The sequence below is a fragment of the Maniola jurtina genome, chromosome 23 (assembly GCF_905333055.1).
Source record: "Maniola jurtina chromosome 23, ilManJurt1.1, whole genome shotgun sequence".
In the NCBI taxonomy this organism is placed as follows: Eukaryota; Metazoa; Arthropoda; class Insecta; order Lepidoptera; family Nymphalidae; genus Maniola; species Maniola jurtina.
In genome coordinates, this window is record NC_060051.1 from 7,593,887 (window position 1) to 7,615,929 (window position 22,043).

At 38.3% G+C, this 22,043-nt stretch overlaps 1 protein-coding gene across 1 annotated transcript in view; it reads right to left on the bottom strand.

Moving 5' to 3' along the window:
- The window catches only part of LOC123877398, a 757,955-nt gene that overhangs the window by 489,740 nt on the left and 246,172 nt on the right, over positions 1 to 22,043 (bottom strand). The window contains exon 2 of the mRNA XM_045924157.1: positions 13,631 to 13,876. Within this exon, the coding sequence (XP_045780113.1) occupies positions 13,631 to 13,829 (199 nt within the window). The 5' untranslated portion in view covers positions 13,830 to 13,876. The remainder of the gene's footprint in view (positions 1 to 13,630; positions 13,877 to 22,043) is intronic.

Consider the following 22,043-nt stretch of genomic DNA (forward strand, 5'->3'; position numbering starts at 1 on the left):
GAAATATGCCTTCCGTACCCTTAATTATGGCTGCCATTCGTCACCGATTGGCGCAGAAATGGCCGAAACGTGTGGAATGTCGAATAACGTATCCGATACGTCTATGTCGGGAGGTCAATCTGGTTGAAACAATTCGGGGTCAACTCTTTTTCTTTCTGTTTCAAGTAAAAATGCTCTTGGGTCATTTCGGCGTTATAAAAATCCAAGACAATGAGTAAGTGCCTTTGTGGTCCATGGTCTCACTGCTGCCAGACATGCATATTTTCTGAGAAACAAAATATGTGGGATAGAGTACTAGTTACTAGTACTAGTTATTTGCTAGCTTGTACCTCGGGCCTCTTTACGTCATTAATTATTATTATTATCACCACTATATCATCATGCAAATCTAACAGTTCTGACCATCAAAAGAAATACAATAGTAATTTCAATAAATGATTTGAGTTTGAATTTATGCAGTCCCCTTTGCTTAGAGTTACTCATAGATATTTTTGTTGATTTTTGACTTTTTAATGTACCAAAACCTTTACAAGTCTACAGGGAAGGAGATTTTGCATATTTGCTAGGCATTACAGTACTGTTGTTGCTCTCGCCTATTCTGCAAAGGAAATTTAAAAATGCGCAGACAGTTGAATGACAAAACTAACAATAAATACAATGGAGTCTGCAAAAAAAATGTCCTGGACCGTCTATCTCCCCAGGGCAGAAGTCAGACACCCCTACAACTACCCTTGAAGTTCATTGTTACATACAATGAAATGAAAATGGCTGTCTTTTAGGCCGCGGTCTCAATGATAGCGGGAGTAACGAGGTGTGGTCGGTCCCTTGTGCTCCGTCGTCAGCGGTGGGATGGAACTTCGTGAGGTTTTTAGGTTTAAAACCCTTTCATAAGACACCCCACTTACCTAGAAGACCTAAGACCATAAGACCTACCTACCTGCCAAATTTCATAATTCTAGGTCAACCGGAAATACCCTATAGGTTTTTTGACAGACACGACGGATGGACGGACGGACAGACAGACAGACAGACAGACAACAAAGTGATCCTATAAGGGTTCCGTTTTTCCTTTTGAGGTACGGAACCCTAAAAAGGATCGATGAGAGGAGTAGCGTTGGATGCCGAGCGATGATACAATTATAATCATCATCATCATCATCAGTAACCCATCCGCGCCGGCTCATTGCTGAGGACCGGTTCTCCTCTCAGAATTGGAAGAGTTTGGCCATAGTCCACGGACTGCGGATCTAAGAGGAGAGTCGTTCTCAGTAGTGGGTCAGCGATGAGTTGATCATAGTAATGACCGTGATGAGATAATAAACAGTCTAACTCCCTGGGTGCCAGAGTACGTACGTCGGCCGCCCGTTGTGCCAGATCCTTTTTTCCACGCGCATGCAAACTGTGGAATCAACTCCCATTAGCCGGTGTTCCCACTAGATTACAACATGGGGTTATTCAAGGGGCGAACCAACAAATTCCTGAAAGGCCGGCAAAGCATCGGCGGTTCCTCTGGTGCTGCGAATGTTCATGGGCGGCGGTAATCACTTAGCATCAGGTGACCCGCTTGCTCGTTTGCTCTCTATATAATATAGTGTGAAAAAGTCCTTCTTTAAATACGAGGAGTATAGTAAAAGCAATAAAAGTTCATCAGTTAATACTGCCATGTATGAGTACTAACAAAGATAAACAACACAAGCCAAAGTGCTAAACGCTGAGCACAAAATACCTAAGCACTCCAGCCAGACCTTGAACAATTTCAGGTATTAAACATTTCATCAGACTGAGTTCTAAACGTGGAATCCTGTTCACGCCAGACCAAATAAAATGCTCTAACAACTGGACTTAAGCTGTGAAACCTAACTTAGTTTATAGAGACAACGCACACTACAAGAAATATATTTACTGTGATTTATCAATAAAAACCTGACTAAAAATAAGTATAGCAATGTACTAGGTCTCTTACCAATCATCTCGAAGCATCATCGACAATCCATACTAATATTATAAATGCGAAAGTATGTCTGTCTATCTGTCTGTCTACGTTTTCACGGCCCAACCGCTGAACCGATTTTAATGAAATTTGGTACAGACTTGGGATACATCCCGGGGAAGGACATAGGCTACTTTTTATCCCGGAAAATCAAAGAGTTCCTACGGGATTTAAAAAATCGAAATCCACGCGGGCGAAGCCGCGGGCATCTCGTAGTACCTAAGCATAATATTATAACGACAGTGAATAAAAATCTAATCTAATCCTACCTGCCCATCACAATTTCTCCACAACTCCTTATATGTTATACTAATCTATGCTAATAAGTATTATAAATGCATGCAAATCTGTTTGATTGTCAGTTACCTTTTCACGGTTCAACCGCTGAAATAACAGATAATATCTCGCACTCTGAAAATGCACGTAGGACATTCTCTATCCCCCGAAATCTCGTTTAGATTTTAAAAATTGGTTGTCTGTAAAGTCGGTTTACTGACGATAGTTGAACGTGACAACAAAGGCTTCCGCGCTCTCGCTTGCACTTCAAGCTTTACATGGAACGCCTCAGAGCGAGGTAACGCCGCATGAGTCATGTTTTTTCGTGCGTGCAGCCGGCTCTATCGAATTATAAGACGTTGTCACATCAAAATACCTGAAACGTGGGCGAAGTTGTAGGTATCAGCTACTGGCTTATAGCAATGCCGAAAAATCCTTCTATAACGCTTGTTTTTTTTTTATTACGATACAAGTTAGCCCTTGACGTGATGATGCAGTCTAAGATGGAAGCGAGCTAACCTGGAAGAGGTATCGAAGTTTTTACTGAACTACCCTTTGGTTTCTGCACGGCATCATACCGGAACGCTAAATCGCTTGGCGGCACGGCTTTACCGTTAGGGTGGTAACTAGCCACGGCCGAAGCCGCCCATCGTACCAATGTTTGTAAGAGTGTTATAAATAAATAAATAAAAATAAAAAGCCTCTTATTTCTTCTCTAATTTTACATAACATGAATATAACTTAAAGTACTATGTGATTAAAGTAAATATTTAAGTATCTTTTTAGTAGGTACTATTTTTATGAAGAACCCTTTTCAGGTCAAGGCCTCCTCCAGAGAAATCAATTTTGCTCTATCTTTGGCTTTGAGCATCCAGTTTGGTCCCGCCACTTTTTTTATGTCGTCGTCCCAACGATAATGCGGCCTTCCTCCACCACGTGTGCCTTTTGGGCCTGGCCAGCTCGTTACTCTCTTTGTCCACCGGTTGTCAGTGAGTCTATAAATAGGGTCTATAAATAGGGTTAGAGTGTTAAGGATTGTTAGTGTTTAAAATCTGAATTCATAAACTGATAGGCTGTGACTGATAGATGTCCACTGCTGGATATTGGTCTCTTGCAAACGCTGCAGTTTTCCAGGCTCCAATAGCAGCGGCTCGTTTGATATCGTTTGTTTCCCTAGTGGCATATGTGCTTAGTATATATGTATAGTTTTATTTGGATTTCTGTGGTGCGAACTTACGCTTTCCTATACCAGGCCACCATTCTTCACCTTGGGACCCTGGATTGAAAACCAGTCTAAAAGTGGTGTGTGTAAAGGCTCTAATTAGGCTAACTTTTAAGCAAAAAGAAGAAACAATGCCACGGTATAAAGTTGAATAATTCGCAAGTCATTCAAACGTACAAAAGGTAACTATTTATGCACTAATGTCAAGCAAAAAGCATTCCTGAGAATAAAACGTTATATGATTTTTATAGGTACACAATATTTCACTGAGCTTTATTTTAATTTATTAACCGACTTCCAAAAAAGGAGGAGGAATCTTTTTTTTTTTATTCAAATGCTAAATGATTTTTATTTCTATGAACTCATATAAAATAAAAATATGAATACTTAAGTGAAAAATTTTACTAACGCACGATGTTTTTTTTATTCACTATAGGCAAGCGCTTGACCACAATCACACCTGATGGAAAGTGATGATGTGGCCTAAGATGGGACGCGTTAACCTAGAAGGTGCCTATTCACTCTTGTTTTAAAGATACCCGGATTGTAATTGGTAGGAAATATTGGTAGGATTTCTGGTATTGTATCCGTATCTCATAAATGCGGAAGTGTGTTTGTTTGTTTGTTGGTTTGTCTTTACATCTAGCCGCAATGGAGCAACGTACCAACGTATGATTTTTCGCAAGGTATATCCTTGCAAATACTTATGTTGATGCTTCTTACTTGACCAGGAGAGTGACAGGATATTCTTTATTCAGAAAATCAAAGAGTTCCCATAGGATTTTTGAAAAACTAAATCCACGTAGATGAATACACAGGCATGATCTAGTTTTCTACGAGTATATCGTATTTTCGTTCGATCGAGTGAAAAACAGTTAACAATGCAACAAAGTACAATGCAAAATAAATGGATGAATCCAACGAACTGCAGAGGAAATAAAGGAAATAATTTGCGCGTTATTCAAATTTACAGCACGCGACATGCAGTTTGTCGTCACGATTATGCAGATACAACTTACGATACAATAGCTACAAATGCACTATCAATTGTTCGCGCGAAACTTAGGAATGTTCTATTTGTTAACTATTTTAACGTGACGGATGGCGCCGTCTGTAGTCTGTTAGTACCCTTACGTGTGTATTTCATACGTATTATCACTTCCTAGTACATCACCAACGTTATCAGCCTTAACAGGGGTCTCTCTGTCACTCGCTCCATACAAACGTAGTTCATCTCTCATTGGAATACTTAACCAATCATACTCAATGGAATTTTGTAGAAACTTTCCGGGAACTAATAATATCTATGCCTGTGGTTTTCCAGATTTCCGTTAAAATATTCGGTTTCAAAGTTACGCGGTCTTAACAATTCACATACAAATCTTTGAGACCCTATGTAATTTTAAAACTACATTTTTTTAGGAAAAATCTAAAACACCACAGGCACATCTATATTAGTTTTTAGAATATGTCTGCAAAATTTCATGGACTTTGGTTGCTTGATATTCAAATGAAATTGGGACAACGATTGTATGGAGTAACGGAGACGAACGGTAATTAAAAACTGCACATTCGTCCTGGGTTACATATTTTTTTACACTAAACTTTGCCATTGATGTACGTTATAAAATAATATCTTATATCGTTTGCCAAAGCTTTTTGCCAAATTCTAGATGTACCTATTTATCACTAATATAAAGTTTAAATAAATTCGGACCTATCATTCCACCTTGCAGTACTCTTCGTCATTATAGTCCGCGGAAAGGAACGCTGATGTAATCCTTCCAAACGGCCATTATATATCCCTATCATTTAAATGCAAAACGGTAGTTAAGCCCGGAGAAGTGAGCTGTAACACTGTTTAGCAAACATTCAGTTAAGCTGTTAATCTAAGAGGCCGTTTTTCAAAGGGGCACAAAAGGAAAAACAAATCCTAGTGCGCGGAATAATTGTGGTATTTAACCTGTATCACGTTATATTGATAGATAAACTTCAACATGGGAAGATAAACTTATTAGGAAGCAATGATCATGACAAACGCGCTTGCTGGACGATCTTTTTATTCTTTCGCTTAGAAAGTACCTACTCAATTTCCCATCATATCAAAGCGTGAGAGGTATTACTCGTATTAAACGTATCCTGATGCCTGACCTAGTATTTTAAACGGTTTAAATACATATATCAATGATTGTTTTACATTTTTCGGTACCAAATAATCTAAATTAAACTAAATAACTAACTAACTAACAGCTTAAGCAGGGAAATCATAAAAGACTTTAGGCCATCCCTCAAAAGTCACAGTGTGAATAAAAAGTACTGGATTATTTGCTTTATTGTCTGTTCTTCTTCGCCATAATTACTTTTGTAGCGAAATGCTTCCACCCCCATTTTTCCAAGAGGTAACTATCCCCATTTCAGTCCTTTCAGTCGTCACCACAAATTTTGAAGTAGGTACAGACTTTTGGTAAACTGTACGGTTGCTAGACTGTGGTGGTATCGTTCGTCTTCAAGTTATGCAGATTCGCCGGGGAATATCATGGAAATGAAACCGTTCAAAGTTACGTCAGCTGCTGCGTCGTGGAACATTTGGCTGGATTTGGTTATTGATACTGTTACAATGAAGGGTAGACGGACCGACGGTTTTGTCCGCAAAACAGATTAATCTATACTAATATTATAAAGAGGAAACCTTTGTATTTTTGTATGTTTGTATTGAATAGGCTCAAAAACTACTGGACCGATTTCAAAATTTCTTTTACCATTACTTAGAGGGATTCTTCCGAATCCGTATAGGCTATATTTTATCCCGGAAAATAGAAAAAATAAATGTCCACCCGTGCGAAGCCGGGGCGGGTCACTAGTATTGTATACATCCACACTTCCATATCCATTCAAATACTATATTATGTATATGCAAAAGTGTGTCTGTCAGTATGTTTGCTAGCTTTTCACGCTTCATCTATTTTACCGTTTTTGACGACAGGATAGCTTGCATCCCGGTGAAGGACATTTTTTCCTTGTAATTTATAGATTTCCCACGAGATTATAAAAAACCTTACTTCACTTGGATTATTATTTATTATTTTAATTAAAGTGATTGAGACATTTCTATTATGTCAAAGTCAAAGTCAAAATCATTTATTCAAAGTAGGTACAATTGTACTCCTTTTGATAGTCGTAATTGTTAAACTTGTACGATATAGTGGTGATAATTAATTACGTAACTTAAAACTAAAGCTACGAGGGTTCCAAACGCGCCCAAGTCTGAGATTTAGAGATTTATGCGGATTCGATAATTCGCTGACACCGTCTACTTTCTGATATCTTCTTAACTTAAAGCTGCACAATAAGGAAACGTATTAATTAATAAGGGTCCTTAAACTTTCATCAAGTAGTCAAAATGAAAAACTAAGTTTGTTATACTTAGAAATCCACGGAAGTAGAAGGCTCTTTACAATGGCTCGAGGCCAAAGTTTCCACAATCATTGTTGGATCGAATCGAAGTTCCGCCGAGATTCTTGGCGTTCGTGACCAGATAAATTAAGTCGCATAGGCCTTTTAGAAAAGTTTTTTTTTTTAATTAAGTAAAAGAACAAAAAAGCTGTGATAGCCTAGTGGTTAGAACGTCCGCCTCCTAATCGGAGGTCAGGGGTTCGATCCCGGGCACGCACCTCTAACTTTTCAGTTGTGTGCGTTTCAAGCAATTAAATATCACTTGCTTTTTTTTTTCTTCTCTCGTCTGGCTTTACACTGATTAGCCAATGTCAAGTGTGTAGTTATTTATAAGTTAGGAAAACTATATGTATAAGTATGAACTTCGTCTGTGCTGGCGCCCGCCGACATACACGCGGCGCCCCTTTAGAGCGCTTCTCAGTCAGTTCCTCGGTCAGTTCCACCACCAATAAACACCAGTGGGACACAAAAACCGGCCACTTCTAACAAAAAAACACTCCAAAAAGTCACAACACGCGCGCCAACAAACGCCACCACAGACAAAGTCCATCACTTGCTTTAACGGTGAAGGAAAACATCGTGAGGAAACCTGCATGCCTGAGAGTTCTGCATGTTCTCAAAGGTGTGTGAAGTCTGCCAATCCGCATTGGGCCAGCGTGGCAGACTATGGCCTAAACCCTTCTCTTTCTGAGAGGAGACCCGTACTCAGTAGTGGGCAATGGGTTGATCATGATGTTGATGAAGTAGAAGAAAATGTTACTGTTACTTTAAAGTCTTTTAAGACAAATAGCGTAAGGAATAGGTAATTTTATCGAAAAATAGATGGTGCATGCGAATTCGTTCACGATTTAGGTTTTTATAGATCCTGTGGGAACACTTAGAAAATGTTATAGAAAACTCACAGGCATGTAGTTTTCTCACGAAGTTTTCCTTCATTACTTACACTGTGAAATCAACTTCTATCGGCGGTGTTCCCATTAGATTACAACATGGGGTTATTCAAGCCTATGTCGCGATTATGAAAAACAGTGCCCTGGCTGGTAATAGAACCCGGGACCAACAACTTATGGATCATGGCACTGACTACTACATCAGGGAGCCTTTTTTTAATTTATAGACTAGCGCTTGGCTGCAATCCGGCCTGGTGGCAAGTGATGATGCAGCCTAAGATGGAATGCGCTTACCTAGAAGATGCCTATTCACTCTTGACTTGAAGGTATCCATATCACAAGTGTAAATTAAAAATTTATAACACCCCCGTCAAGGTTACAGTAACTAGAAAATAGCTGATAACTTTCAAACGGCTGAACCGATTTTCTTGGATTATTATAGCTAAGAACACTCTCGATCAAGCCACCTTTCAAACAAAAACAACTAAATTAAAATCGGTTCATTAGTTTAGGAGCTACGATGCCACAGATAGATACACAGATACACACGTCAAACTTATAACACCCCTCTTTTTGGGTTCGGGGTTAAAAACTAATGCAGGAAGAGCTTTTCAATATAATTTTCTACTGTATACCTTAGAATTCACTCTTGTCTGTGAGCTCCATTCATTCCCACCAATCTAGCGAGTCACGCCAAACCCGAGAGCAAGTTTGATGAGACTACGTGACGTCATTACCAGCTTCACGTTCGTAACGTTACTTCACATCACAGTAAACACTGTAATGTTATAATGGTGAAAGTTTGTGTGTATGTGTGTATGTTTGTTACACTTTCACGCAAAAACTACTGAACGGATTTGGCTGAAATTTGAAATGGAGATAGATAATATTCTGGATTAGCACATGGGCTACTTTTAATCCCGGTAAATCAAAGCGCGTACGGGCAAGCGCAGTGTGGGACGACCTCCTGTCCCGCTGGACCGATGACCTGAAGAAGGTGGCGGGGACCGGGTGGATGAGGAAGGCGGAGGACCGTGTTTGGAGGCGCGCTCTTGGAAAGGCCTATGTCCAGCAGTGGACGCATACAGGCTGATGGATGGATGGATGGATGAAACAAAGAGTTCCCACGGGATTTCGAAAAACCTATATCCACGCGAACGAAGTCGCCACAAGGGATATAAACACCGCTAGTTCCCATTCGACTTCAAAGCTTTCACAACGGACGGATGGACGTTAATTATGCCCGAATTCACTTCCAATTCGTTAATAGAATTTGAAAGGTCGGACCTAAATCCCAGAAGCAATATTCCAGATTCCAGTATTGAAGGCTAAATTAACGCGCCTGCATTAACTTCATATAATTATTTCAGGTATTTGGAATCCCTGACTCCCTCCAGCCTTGTACTGATGGGTTATCTGTCTATACGAATCAATACCAAAGTGTATTTGTTTGTTTCTGGTTTGTCCTTCAATCACGCCAAAACGGAGCATCTATTTTTCGCAAAGTTATAGTTAAAGACCTGGAGATTAATATAGGCTACTTTTTATCAAGGAAAATCAAAGAATTCTCACGAGATTTTTAAAAACCTAAATCCACGTGGATGAAGTTGCAGTTGTCACCTAGTTTATCATAACAAGGCAATGTCCAGAAAACGTTTCCAAAAGGGATATAAACACCGCTAGTTCCCATTCGACCTCAAAGCTTTCACAACGGACGGACGGACGTTAATTATGCCTGAATTCACTTCCAATTCGTTAATGGAATTTGAAAGGTCGGACCTAAATCCCAGAAGCAATATTCCAGACTCCAGTATTGAAGGTTAAAATAAAGCGCCTGCATTAACTTGATGTATTTCACCTAAATAAAACTTAAAGCTAGCCTTTTAAGCGTGCCTTAAAAACCATGGTCATGTTGTGCGACCATATAGCATTGCAATAAGGTCAAAATGTAGTAATTAGGTTAAAATCATTATTGTAATCTGTTTTGGTTGTCAATAAATATCTAATTACTATACAAATTATGCCCGCGTGGGATGGTGCCAAGAATACTGGCTGCATTTCCACGCTGGACAGCCAGGCTGATCCGTTGCGCAAAAAATGAGCCAGCCCTTCACCCGATGAGTTCTCGTAATTTTTTTTAACGAAAATATATAAAAGAAAAAGGCGACTGACTGATTGATCTATCAACGCACAGCTCAAACTACTACGGATCGAGCTATTTCACATGCTATTATGACTTATACACCACTAAGAAAGGATTTTTGAAAATCAACCCCTAAGGGGGTAAAATAAGAATTTGGAATTTGTGTAATCCACGTGGATGAAGTCTCGGGAAATCTGAAACCAAAGAAGTATGGGCTTAACGAAAACTGCTATACTCTTTCCAGGTTAGCCCGCTTCCATCGACTGCATCATCATTTACCACCAGGTGAGATTGCAGACAAGGGCTAACTTATATCTGTGTTAAAAAAACTCTGATTTTCGGGAATCAAAAGCATAGAACTGAAATGTTTCAGATATTCGGGTTTCATCATTGAAACTGGATCATTCCAGTTTCAATAAGGAAACTACAAAACACACGTTGCATATACAACTACCTCAAAGCCAAACGGACAGACGAGAGGTTAATTATGCCTGAATTCAGTTTCCTCTCTTTAAGGGGTCTCTCCGTCACTCGCTTCATACAAACGTAGTTCGTCTCTCATTGGAATACTTACCAATCATACTCAATGGAATTTTGTGGAAACGTTTCGGGAACTAATATCTATGCCTGTGGTTTTCCAGATTTCCGTAAAAATATTCGGTTTGAAAGTTACTCGGTCTTAAAAATTCACATACAAATCTTTGAGCCCCTGTTATTTTAAAACTTCATATTTTTAGAAAAATCTAAAACACCACAGGCACAAATATTAGTTTCTAGATATGTCTGCAAAATTTCATGGACTTTGGTTGCTTAATATTCAAATGCAATAGGGCTACGATTGTATGAAGTAAATGACGGAGGAGCCCTGTTAATGGAATTCGAAAGGTTGCACCTAAACCCCAAAAGCAATATTCGGGCTGTAAAGCCATTGGTATGGTTACTAGATATTCGAAATTTTGATTAGGGTGTCTGTCAACTGAAGCAGAGCGGAGCAGAGACGTATTCAGCGGACTAATCAGATTTAAGATTCTTTATTTTTCATTTTTTTTATTCAGATACAAGTTAGCCCTTGACTGCAATCTCACCTGGTGGTAAGTGGTGATGCAGTCTAAGATGGAAGCGAGCTAACCTGGAAAAGGTATGGCAGTTTTTATTAAACCCACACCCCTTTGGTTTTTACACGGCATCGTACCGGAACGCTAAATCATTTGGCAGCATAGGCTTTTATCCCGGAAAATAAAAAAAATACCGCGGGACATTTTGTCCACGCTGACGAAGTCGCCGACATAATCTAGTAATACCTACATATAATAATTTTATCACGTGATCTTTTAATATTGTAATTGGTCTATTGAACACTTCGTCGCTTTGTTTCATTGGAAAGGCACCCTTAGTCATTCAAATACTCATTCACATCTATACTAATATTATAAAGAGGAAACCTTTGTATTTTTGTATTTTTGTATGTTTGTTTTGAATAGGCTCAAAAACTACTGGACCGATTTCAAAATTTCTTTTACCATTACTTAGAGGGATTCTTCCGAATCCGTATAGGCTATATTGTATCCCGGAAAATAGATAGGATTTTTCGTGGTAGTGAAAATTGTGGAATAAGGCGTCAAAAAAACTGCCGTACGTTAACGATTCTCGCGAACGCTGAATGTATGGCTGACTTCTATAGAAATAAATGTCCACCCGTGCGAAGCCGGGGCGGGTCGCTAGTTGTAAATAAAATGGTTCAATTATTTTTATATGTTTTCCTTGAAAACTTTTTCAATTTGTTTTACATTTTATAGTACATTATGAATAATCAGCAGAGTAGCTAATGCCCGCGACTTTGTCCGCTAGGATTTAGGTTTATTAAAAATCATAAAAATAAAATTTCTGGGAGGATTCAGAAGGATTATCTTGTTAAATGTCATGACCAGTTTAACGGTTATTCTATGAAGTTATCAAACAGACAGACACACTTTCTGACTTATTCGTTTGTTTAAAATAATTATTCGTTTTTTTTTCAGCGAGGTGACAACCCTGAGCGAGGTTGAACGGAAGCCTTTTTATCGTGCGGGACTGATTGCCCTGAATTAGTCAGCGAATTTTTTTCTCTACCCTCTCTCAGCCATTTAGTACAGAACGTTGCTTTTAATGCGAACTGATAAAAGAGATTCACATGAATTATAGAGCGGCTATGCACCGTCATAATTGTCATCATCATTTTTATTCACCGATGGACATCATTTTTATCAACCGATAGAAGTCCACTGTTGGACTAGGAATAGGTATCTTGTAGAGATTTCCACACGCCATGGTCTTGCGCCGCTTGAATCCAGCGGCTCTCTAAAACTCCGTTGATATAGTCTGTCCGCCTAGTGGGAGTCTTTCAACACTGAACTTTCCAGTACAAGGACGTCATTCAAGTACTTTGGGACTAAACCAGTCTAGCACTATTCATGGTATTTATTACTATTTTTATCATACCTAATATAGTCATTACCATATTTATGGCAAAGGTAGGTAAAGGATCATTTTTGTCGTCCGTTGGCTGCTTTTAGCTGGCTTTTTTATTCTTGGATTATTTCTTATCTTTGTTATTTCATCCTGCCTATTTGAAGTTTTAAAACGCTTGACTTTGTAGTACCAAATAGTCTTTTCATTTACGCGACTTTGTAATTTTTTGTCGTTTGTCCAATCTGTTGGCACACAAAGTTTAAATATCTTTGACCCTGATAAAACTGCGATTGATGCCTCTTCTCGGTTTAATGGCTTGCTTAAATGAATCCAGAAAGATTTAAAAAAAATGTCTAATTTAAAGTCTCCAAAAGAGACAGTTCTGTAATTTTTTAGCAAGTTTGTAGCTTGACTGCTATCTTAAAGTGAAATATGATGCATGCAAGGAACCAAAAGCTCAATTTGCTATAATCCGCCAAACTAAAGAAATCTGTATGTTGCAACATGCAGCATGCGACATGCACCGCCCGCCCTCCCACTGATAAACATGCAGGAAAAGCATGCATGCATGTCGCTGCATGTTGCACCATGCATTTCTTTGGTTTGGCGGATTATAGCAAATTAAGCTTCCTTTACGTAAAATTCCTTGTACGTCATGGACTTCCACAAAATAACGCCTGCTTCTATACTACAAGTATGATGCAGTTGAAAAAGGAGTTCGCTTGAAAACCAATGGCAGGTAAAGCGGAATTTTGGATAGGATTTGTTATTTTGAACTTTTTTTACCCGACTGCGGAAAAGCCAAAAGGAAGGGTTATGATTTTAGCAGTCTATGTATGTATGTAATGTATGTTTGTACCCAGATTCTGTGTGTTCCACCGTAGCGCCTAAACTACTGGGCCGATTTTGATCAATGAGGTGTAAATCGATTCGTCGTAAAAGTCCGGATGACATAGACAACATTTAATACGAAAAAATTGACCTAACGGATATTACATGAAAAAAATGGGGGTGTCCAAATTTTTTTTTGCTATTGTATCGAGTGGGGCGTTCCATAATCCATATTCTAGCGGTTTGGATTAGAAACGAGGAACTTAACGAAAGAAAGAAAGAATTGATAGCGTAGTGGCTAAAACTTCAGCCTCCCATTCAGGAGGTCTGGAGTTCGAATTCCCGGAGTTTTAGAGTAGGAATTAAAAGCCCATTACCTCCATCCTCAGGTATGTTGAGCAGCTTCTTGGCACCAGGACTGGGACCTCTGACAGCCGACAGCGCCCTCTGCAGCGTCTCGCTCATCTGCTTCCCACACACACACTCACAACACAACACCAGCACACACAACACCGCACACACTCTCCGCCAGCCGGAGTCCTGTTTCCCCATCTCCTTCCTACTCATCTTGACCATGGTGTATAAGAGTAGGACAGAGCTACATCTTATGTAGAACGCGCCATCTGAAAAAAAGAGAGACATAGATTAGTCATTGATAAAAATGTCTGTTTGTTTGTTTTATTTTTAACAAAAGAGTTGGGTTGTTCAGTTCTTGGTGACAGATTTATGACCAACTAGCTGACGCCCGCGACTTCGTCCGCGTGGATCTAGGTTTTTCGAAATCCCATGGGAACTTTTTGGTTTTCCGGGATAAAAAGTAGCCTATGTGCTAATCCAGGATATTATCTATCTCCATTCCGAATTTCAGCCAAATCCATCCAGTAGTTTTTGCGTGAAGGAGTAACAAACATACACACACACGCACACACACACACACATACAAACTTTCGCCTTTATAATATTAGTGTGATGACCAACGGAATAAAACTTGTTAAAAATGAGTCATATCTATTTAACATATAATTTTAAACTAGACAATACCTACGACTTCAACCACGTGGAATTAGATTTATAAATCTCGTTGAGACTCTTTCATTTTCCCGGATAAAAACTAGCCTATATCTGCCAAGGATAGAGATATCTCTATATTTTTCAGCAAAACCGGTTAATTATAGAAGATGGGAAACGGTAACAGACAGACAGTCACATAGATACACTTTCACATTTATAATATTAGCACATATGTACGAAAACGATTATTTTCCGATATTTTTATCGATAACGCGTGTAAACTCAACTTCCTTGCTAAGTTTCCATCCAGCTAAACATTATACAAGAATCTATTAGAGAACTGTTACAGAACAACTTATAACTTTACACAACTTAAGTTTGTACACCGACAACTTAATAAAAGCTTATGCAAAGCTTGCAATGTTTGAACTTAACTTATCTCTACGTGATTTGAAAATATCTTAAAGCTTTTAAAAATACATAAATATCTATTTTTAGACGTACCTACTCGGAACATAGCTAATATAATTAAATTATTGACTACTATAACTTAAGTTTACCCAAAAAACTTAATAAAAGCTTATGCAAAGCTTGCAATCTTTAAACACCATTTAGTTTTAGTTTTAGTATTTTAAAAATATGTTCAAGCTTTTAAAAATACATTTTTAGACGTAATCGGAACGTATAATTATCGACTACTAGTATAAATTAAGTTTACCCTAAAAACTTAATAAAAGCTTATGCAAAGCTTGCGATCTTTGAACCTATTTTGAAATTATCTTAAAGCTTTTGAAAAAAAATTAAACTTACTTAAAAATACATTTCTATACCTACTATTATAGTAATTTATGTGTTTATAATGTGCACCCAGGGAGTCCTACTGCACCATTTATCTTGTTGTTGTATGTAGTATGTCTGTATGTACGTGTATATTAGGTAAGTACCTACCAACCTACCTACTAAACTTTCCAAAAGTCGAAACTCTAGTAAAGCACCTTTATAGTGTAATCAAAGTTTTGTTTGTATTGGCGATTCACAAACTAAACGTATTGAATATTGTATTGAGTTAATATAATCATTATCAATCAGAAGGTACTATTTAGATATTTACGTAGTAAGAAGCGACATCTGTTTGTAAGTGTAAACTGCAAAGTAAACTCAAAAGCTCGAAGCTCAAAACGTAAACGCCGTAAAAGTTTCATTTGGCCCGAAACTTTATCTTTAAAAGCTCCAGCAACACATTTAATAACTACAAATCATTACAACGTTAAGAATAATCTAGACCCGGATGGAAATACTAATAACTATAATAGATAGAGGCATACTATCTAAAAATATAGAGCCGAAGCTCCCAAGAACAACATAACCTAAAAGCACAAACTTGATATTCCAACAGCCCGAGCCAAGGTCAAAGAACTAGACGAACCTACCGCATTCCGGTCGAACCACTCCCAGACACTATCACAACACCATTACAGCACTAAATACACACTAGAACACTAATTGAAACACTAAAAACACCAACACCATGATCCCTTATCGCGAACAGAACGTAACTAACCTAAAAGTTGAAACTATACGCATAGCTATAAAAAATTTGACCGCCAATAAGCGTTCATTTCAAAGGAACTCAGACTCGAAATGCTTTACCAATCCATTTAGAACTATACAATAGACATACAAACCAAACCACACCTTATTTCCAACTCAATACAGTTATAGAACATGTTCGTGAACTGTAAAAAGTATTTGGTAGAACACGGCGCGAACGAACGCATCTTTTGTATTCACTTTTCTACCTGAGTCTTGTCCCTTTTTTCTCAAGACCACATGCTCTTATACGATTGAATTTCTATATCACTATGTCCATAACGTTACAGTTCAAAATTGCTTGCGAAAAGTTTGATAAGAAAGCGAAATAGTGGATGATTGCAAACGCCTTGTTTTTTCTTTAATAGGAAAGTCGAGCTCAATCGGGTCAGATACGGGTTCGTGTTCATATTCATTCGAAACTTTCTAAGAAATACACTAGCTTTGATATCGACAACTTACATTATGGTTGTGTATCTATTTTATTACCTTTATCTTGTAGAACTTGCCTTTACACAAGTTTAAACTATCTATCCAAATTCTCTATCACATATGGTGCTGAAACGCGGACATTGACAAACGGTCTTGTCTACAAATTCAAAGTTGCTCAGCGAGCTATGGAGAGGGCTATGTTAGAAGTTTCCCTGAAGGATAAGATCCGAAATGAGGAGATGCGCAGGAGAACCAAGGTCACTGACATAACCCAAGCTATCAGCAAGCTGCTTTCTTGCTGGTTCTTCTCAGTAAGAAAGGCATTCCAAAAGTATTTATGTACTTGTAAAAGTTCATTTGAATTAAAATACATATTTGTGTTCTGTTCTATTCTTTTTAAAACCGAAACAGACGGAGCAACGGGACAACGCAACCAATTGTGCAGTCATAAAAATGACACAAGTGTAAATTAAAAATTTATAACACCCCCCAAAAAGGAACCAGAAAAGAGCTGATAACTTTCAAATGGCAGAACCGATTTTCTTGAATTATAGCTAAGTGTCTCGATCAAGAAACCTTTTAAACAAAAAAAAACTGAATTAAAATCGGTTCATTACTTTACGAGCTACGATGCCACATACAGATACATAGATACACACGTCAAACTTATAATACCCCTCTTTTTGTGTCGGGGGTTAAAAAGCACTATGATCGTGATAGGCCAATGGGTGTGACCGCTCCCTAAAAATGTAAGGGTGCTTTTTATTGATCACTACAAAACACATTCGGTTCCGTTTATGATAATACTAGCTGATGCCCGCGACTTCGTTCGCGTGGATGTAGGTTTTTTAAAATTCCCGTGGGAACTCTTTGATTTTCCGGGATAAAAAGTAGCCTATGTGCTAATCCAGGGTATAATCTATCTCCGTTCTAAATTTCAGCCCAATCCGTCCAGTAGTTTTTGCGTGAAGGAGTAACAAACATACACACACACACACACCCACACACATACAAACTTTCTCCTTTATAATATTAGTGTGATATTTACAAAGTAGGTATTAAGAAATCCCCTTCTTCCTTTTCACAGATGACCGATGGACTCGTTTGCTACTGGAACGGAGGCCACGTACCAGAAGCAGAAATGTTTGAAGACAACCATCCCGTTAGTCCAACGACATCAAAAAGTTTGCAGGGAAAACTTGGAGGAGGAAACTTGAAAAGAGCAACCGTCGAGTTTCTTGCTGGTTCTTCTCGGTAGGAAAGGCATTCCGAACCAGTGGTAGATGCTTTTGACGATTCAAAAGAACTTGTAAAAGTCTAATTGAATAAAAATATTTTGAATTCGAATTTGAATTTGGAGGCTCGCCCAACACCGACAAGAATGGCATGCATGTGAGGAGGCCTATGTCCAACAATGGATAAATAAGGGCTAACAAAGAAGATGAAGACAAAATTTCCTTAAAGGGTTCTTTAAAACACTACTAAAAATTGTAAGATGCTCTGTAGGGAAACCAGAGCGCCTGAATCATGTTAAAAATTCAACAAATTGCAGAATTGAAGTGGCAGTTATAGGTGGTGGCCAAATTCGAAGATGTTGAGGTCCCAAGGTGCTGGAATGGTGATCTCGCAAGGCCCTCTTAAGGATGACACACATGAACATGACACAGATGACAAGTGTAAATTAAAAATTTTCAACACCCCCGACAAATCATTTTCAAATAAATAATTATGTATATCTAGGCAACGGGACTTCGTCTGTGATGGCGTTTGCTGGCGCGCGTGCTGTGCTTGTTTGGAGTGTTTTTTTTTGTTAAGAGTGGCTGGTTTTTGTGTTAGTTGGTGTTTTTTGTTGGTGGAACTGACTGGGAAGCGCTCTAAGGGGGCGCCGCGCGTATGTCGGCGGGCGCCGGCGCAGACGGAGTCCATACTTGTATAAATTCAATAACTTGAAAATATCACAAACTTGACATTGGCTAATCAGAGTAAAGCCAGATTTAAAGGAAAAAAAAAAATCTAGGCAACGTCCATCTTGACAGCTTGACATTTGTCAATTGACACTTGAATATTATGAACCTAAGGGTTATCTAACCTTCTTTTCTACCAGAAAACTAGAAAATAGCTGATAACTTTTAAACGGCTGAACCAATTTTTTTGGATTATAGCTAAGAACACTCTCGATCAAGCCACCTTTCAAACAAAAAAAAGTAAATTAAAATCGGTTCATTCGTTTAGGCGCTACGATGCCACAGACAGATACACAGATACACAGACACACAGATACACACGTCAAACTTATAACATCCCTCTTTTTGGGTCGGGGGTTAAAAACAATCGCTCAGAGATCGATTAGTGCGTAAGCAATATCCGAGTTCGGTCCGTGTTTTTTATATCCATATTTTAGCAGAGTGGGATCGGATGAGTGCGTAACCGCTCTTAGTCGAAACACTAGCAAACTTAATAAACAGTTTAGCTAGACACCGAATAGCTTGATACCTAGACAACGGTATAACGACGAAGTGGATTAGTTTTAAGCTATTAAAGTTGGATGTTAGGATGCCTAGGTAAACTAGATAGGTTACTGTACCGACAGCAAAAACATTAAGAAAATGTTCAGATTTATTCTCTCGTTCAGATTGATTTTACGTCAGGTAATAAAAACAGCTGAGGGAAAAAAATTGAGGTAATATGTCTGTACATGGGTACTCTATTTTCCTACTGTGCGAGATGCACAGGTTGACTGACGAACAAATACTAAATAGAATAGAATAGATTTTTATTCAAATAAACTTTTACAAGTGCTTTTGAACCGTGAAATAATTTACCACTGGTTCGGAATGCCGTTCCTACCGAGAAGAACCAGCAAGAAACTCGGCGGTTGCTCTTTTCAATTGTTCAATTTACAATAATATTCAATACAATAGTTCGGCAACACAAAAACCTGACATGTCTCGATTTGTCTTCTTCAGAAAATCTGACCCCATCTAGATGGGGTCAGATTTTCTTAATTTTTTACCCGATCCCTCTTACCTGGTCTCTATGTTTTGTTGTGAACGTTCTGACCCTTGAAAAACTATGAATACTACGATGAATGTATTAAAAATACATTTTCGAAATAATTTTTTTGCTGACTCTACATTCCTAAATTCTGTAGCTATTAAGACACCTAGATACACGTTAGACTTAGAGCCTTCCTCGCATGAACCATGCAGAGATAAAGTCTCATACATGAATAAGGAAGGAAGGTGTGCAGTGTTTTAGTGCAAGGATTACAATTTAAAGGTCTTGAAGCATAGCTGCGACATAGGCTGACATAATGTAGAGCAGTGGTTCCCAAAGTTGACTGGGCTACGACTCATCTGATTTAAGTTTACATACTCGGGACCCACCTCTAGGAAATTTAAGCGTTAGCAATATTAAAAAAGGACTTTTGAAATAACAAACTGTTTTAATACAATCTTTTATTACTTAATTATATAAATTTAATGGGAAGGATGAAATTGTTTCCTATGTTTCGCCATTACAGTTTTGACATCAACTTCAATTTTAGTTACTTTTAATCGCAGTGAGTTTGATAAGTCCAATTTATCGCCCAGTCGCCCGCCGCGCCCGGCCGCTGGCTCGGACGGTTGGTACTATAGGCAGGGCCTACTCAATATTCGCTCGCGACCCACCAGTGGGTCGCGACCCATAGTTTGGGAAACCCTGATGTAGAGCGTACATATAGACTAAGAGCCATCGCGTGCCAGACCTTCGTGATTTTATAAACGCTAAGTTTCTCTGCGTATTGTCCCCAACACAGGGAGGAACGATCAGCAATTATGAAGTTTGGATCATGGTGGCTTTGGGAGATAGGTAAATCTAAGTATAAAGTCAACTTTTTTATATTTTCTATTATAATATTACACAATAGTATTAGAAATCACGTCATATTATATTGCTAGACACTTAGAGCATCGTGGCAACCCCCTGCCAGTTTATTTTTAGTTAAAAAAATTAGACTATTTTATTACTTGTTGTTAAAGCGGCAATAACACTGAAAATGTTTTCGTATGATTCCTATTACGGTTCATGAGATACAGCCCGTTGACAGACAGACAGATAGATGGACAGCGGAGGCTCAGTATGGGTCCCTATTAAGGGACCCGTTGGCACCCTCCAGGTACGGAACCGTAAAAATCAACATAGCGAAATTCAAAATGGTCGCCATGCAAAGAAAGAAAATGTACACAGATATGTTTTGTACGATGGGTACAGAAAACTTCGTTTACGAGTTCGACGCGCACGTGACAGTTTTACTTACATCTTTTCAAAATTGACCTATACCTAAAGACTTCTAGTAGTCATGTTTTTATGGTAATTATTGTGACGCACCTACCGCCCTATAATCGCAAGGATTATTACTAAGCCTGCCCTGTGTAAGGCGCACAAATGGTGCCTTCATAAATATGCAATGGGCAAAGAGGTCCAAATTGCTATTCTTACACGAAAATCTAGATTTATTGGCCATTAACGGCACTATAAGTGTCTTTAACGCAGGTAAAAATGGTAATGTGTTATAAAGTCAGCTAATTTGGGCGGAATATTATCATTAATAGTAGATTATTGGGTACTCAATAGTGTTGTATCGGTTGTACATTTCTTAACTTGACAGTACTGTAATGTTTCTTTTTAACCCCCGACCCAAAAAGAGGGGTGTTATAAGTTTGACGTGTATATCTGTGTATCTGTCTGTGGCACTGTAGCGCCTAAACTAATGAACCGATTTTAATTTAGTTTTTTTTATTTGAAAGGTGGCTTGATCGAGAGTGTTCTTAGCTATAATCCAAGAAAATCGGTTCAGCCGTTTGAAAGTTATCAGCTCTTTTCTAGTTACTGTAACCTTCACTTGTCGGGGGTGTTATAAATGTTTAATTTACACTTGTTCTACAATATTCTCTAGGTACATTTTGGAAAGGGTATTTATTACTAGAGCGAACTAGAGAGACGGAACTCTCGGTTTGATAATAATGAATCGAGGATATGTAAAATATTAGGCTATGTTGACGTAAAATCATACAAAATTAAGGCTACACTAGGGCTACCTGATGGCTACCAGCATCAAATATACTACAAGTGTAAATTTAAAATTTATAACACCCCCGACAAGTGAAGGCTACAGTTATAACTAGAAAAAAGCTAATAACTTTCAAACGGCCGAATCGATTTTCTTGGATTATAGTTAAGAACGCTCTCGATCAAGCCACCTTTCAAACAAAAAAAAAAAAACTAAATTAAAATTGGTTCATTAGTTTAGGAGCTACGATGCCACAGACAGATACACACGTCAAACTTATAACACCCCTCTTTTTGGGTCGGGGGTTAAAAATTTGAAGCGATTTGACGCCTGCCAGTGAAGTTTTGTTAGAAGTTCTCTAACTGTCGTGAACTGTTCGTGAAATGACTACTTAAAAACCTGCTAATTTAGATTTCCATAACCAACTAGGCATAAATAAGAAGTAATTTATCAATGGAAAATTGGTTTGGTTGCCATAGAGAAATAATAAATACATGTGGTAGGTATATATCTAGAATACATGTGTACCTATCTAATATACAAACGCCTTGGAAGGATTTCTAATGAAGCCTTAACTTTAAATTAACTTCGAAAACTGGGGATAAAATTCCCCAAATTAGATTATAAGTATCTATAGTTTACGTGTTTAAAATTTGTCTATGTAATTCTGGCTCAATAAACAAATGGTTTTTTTAATTTTATTT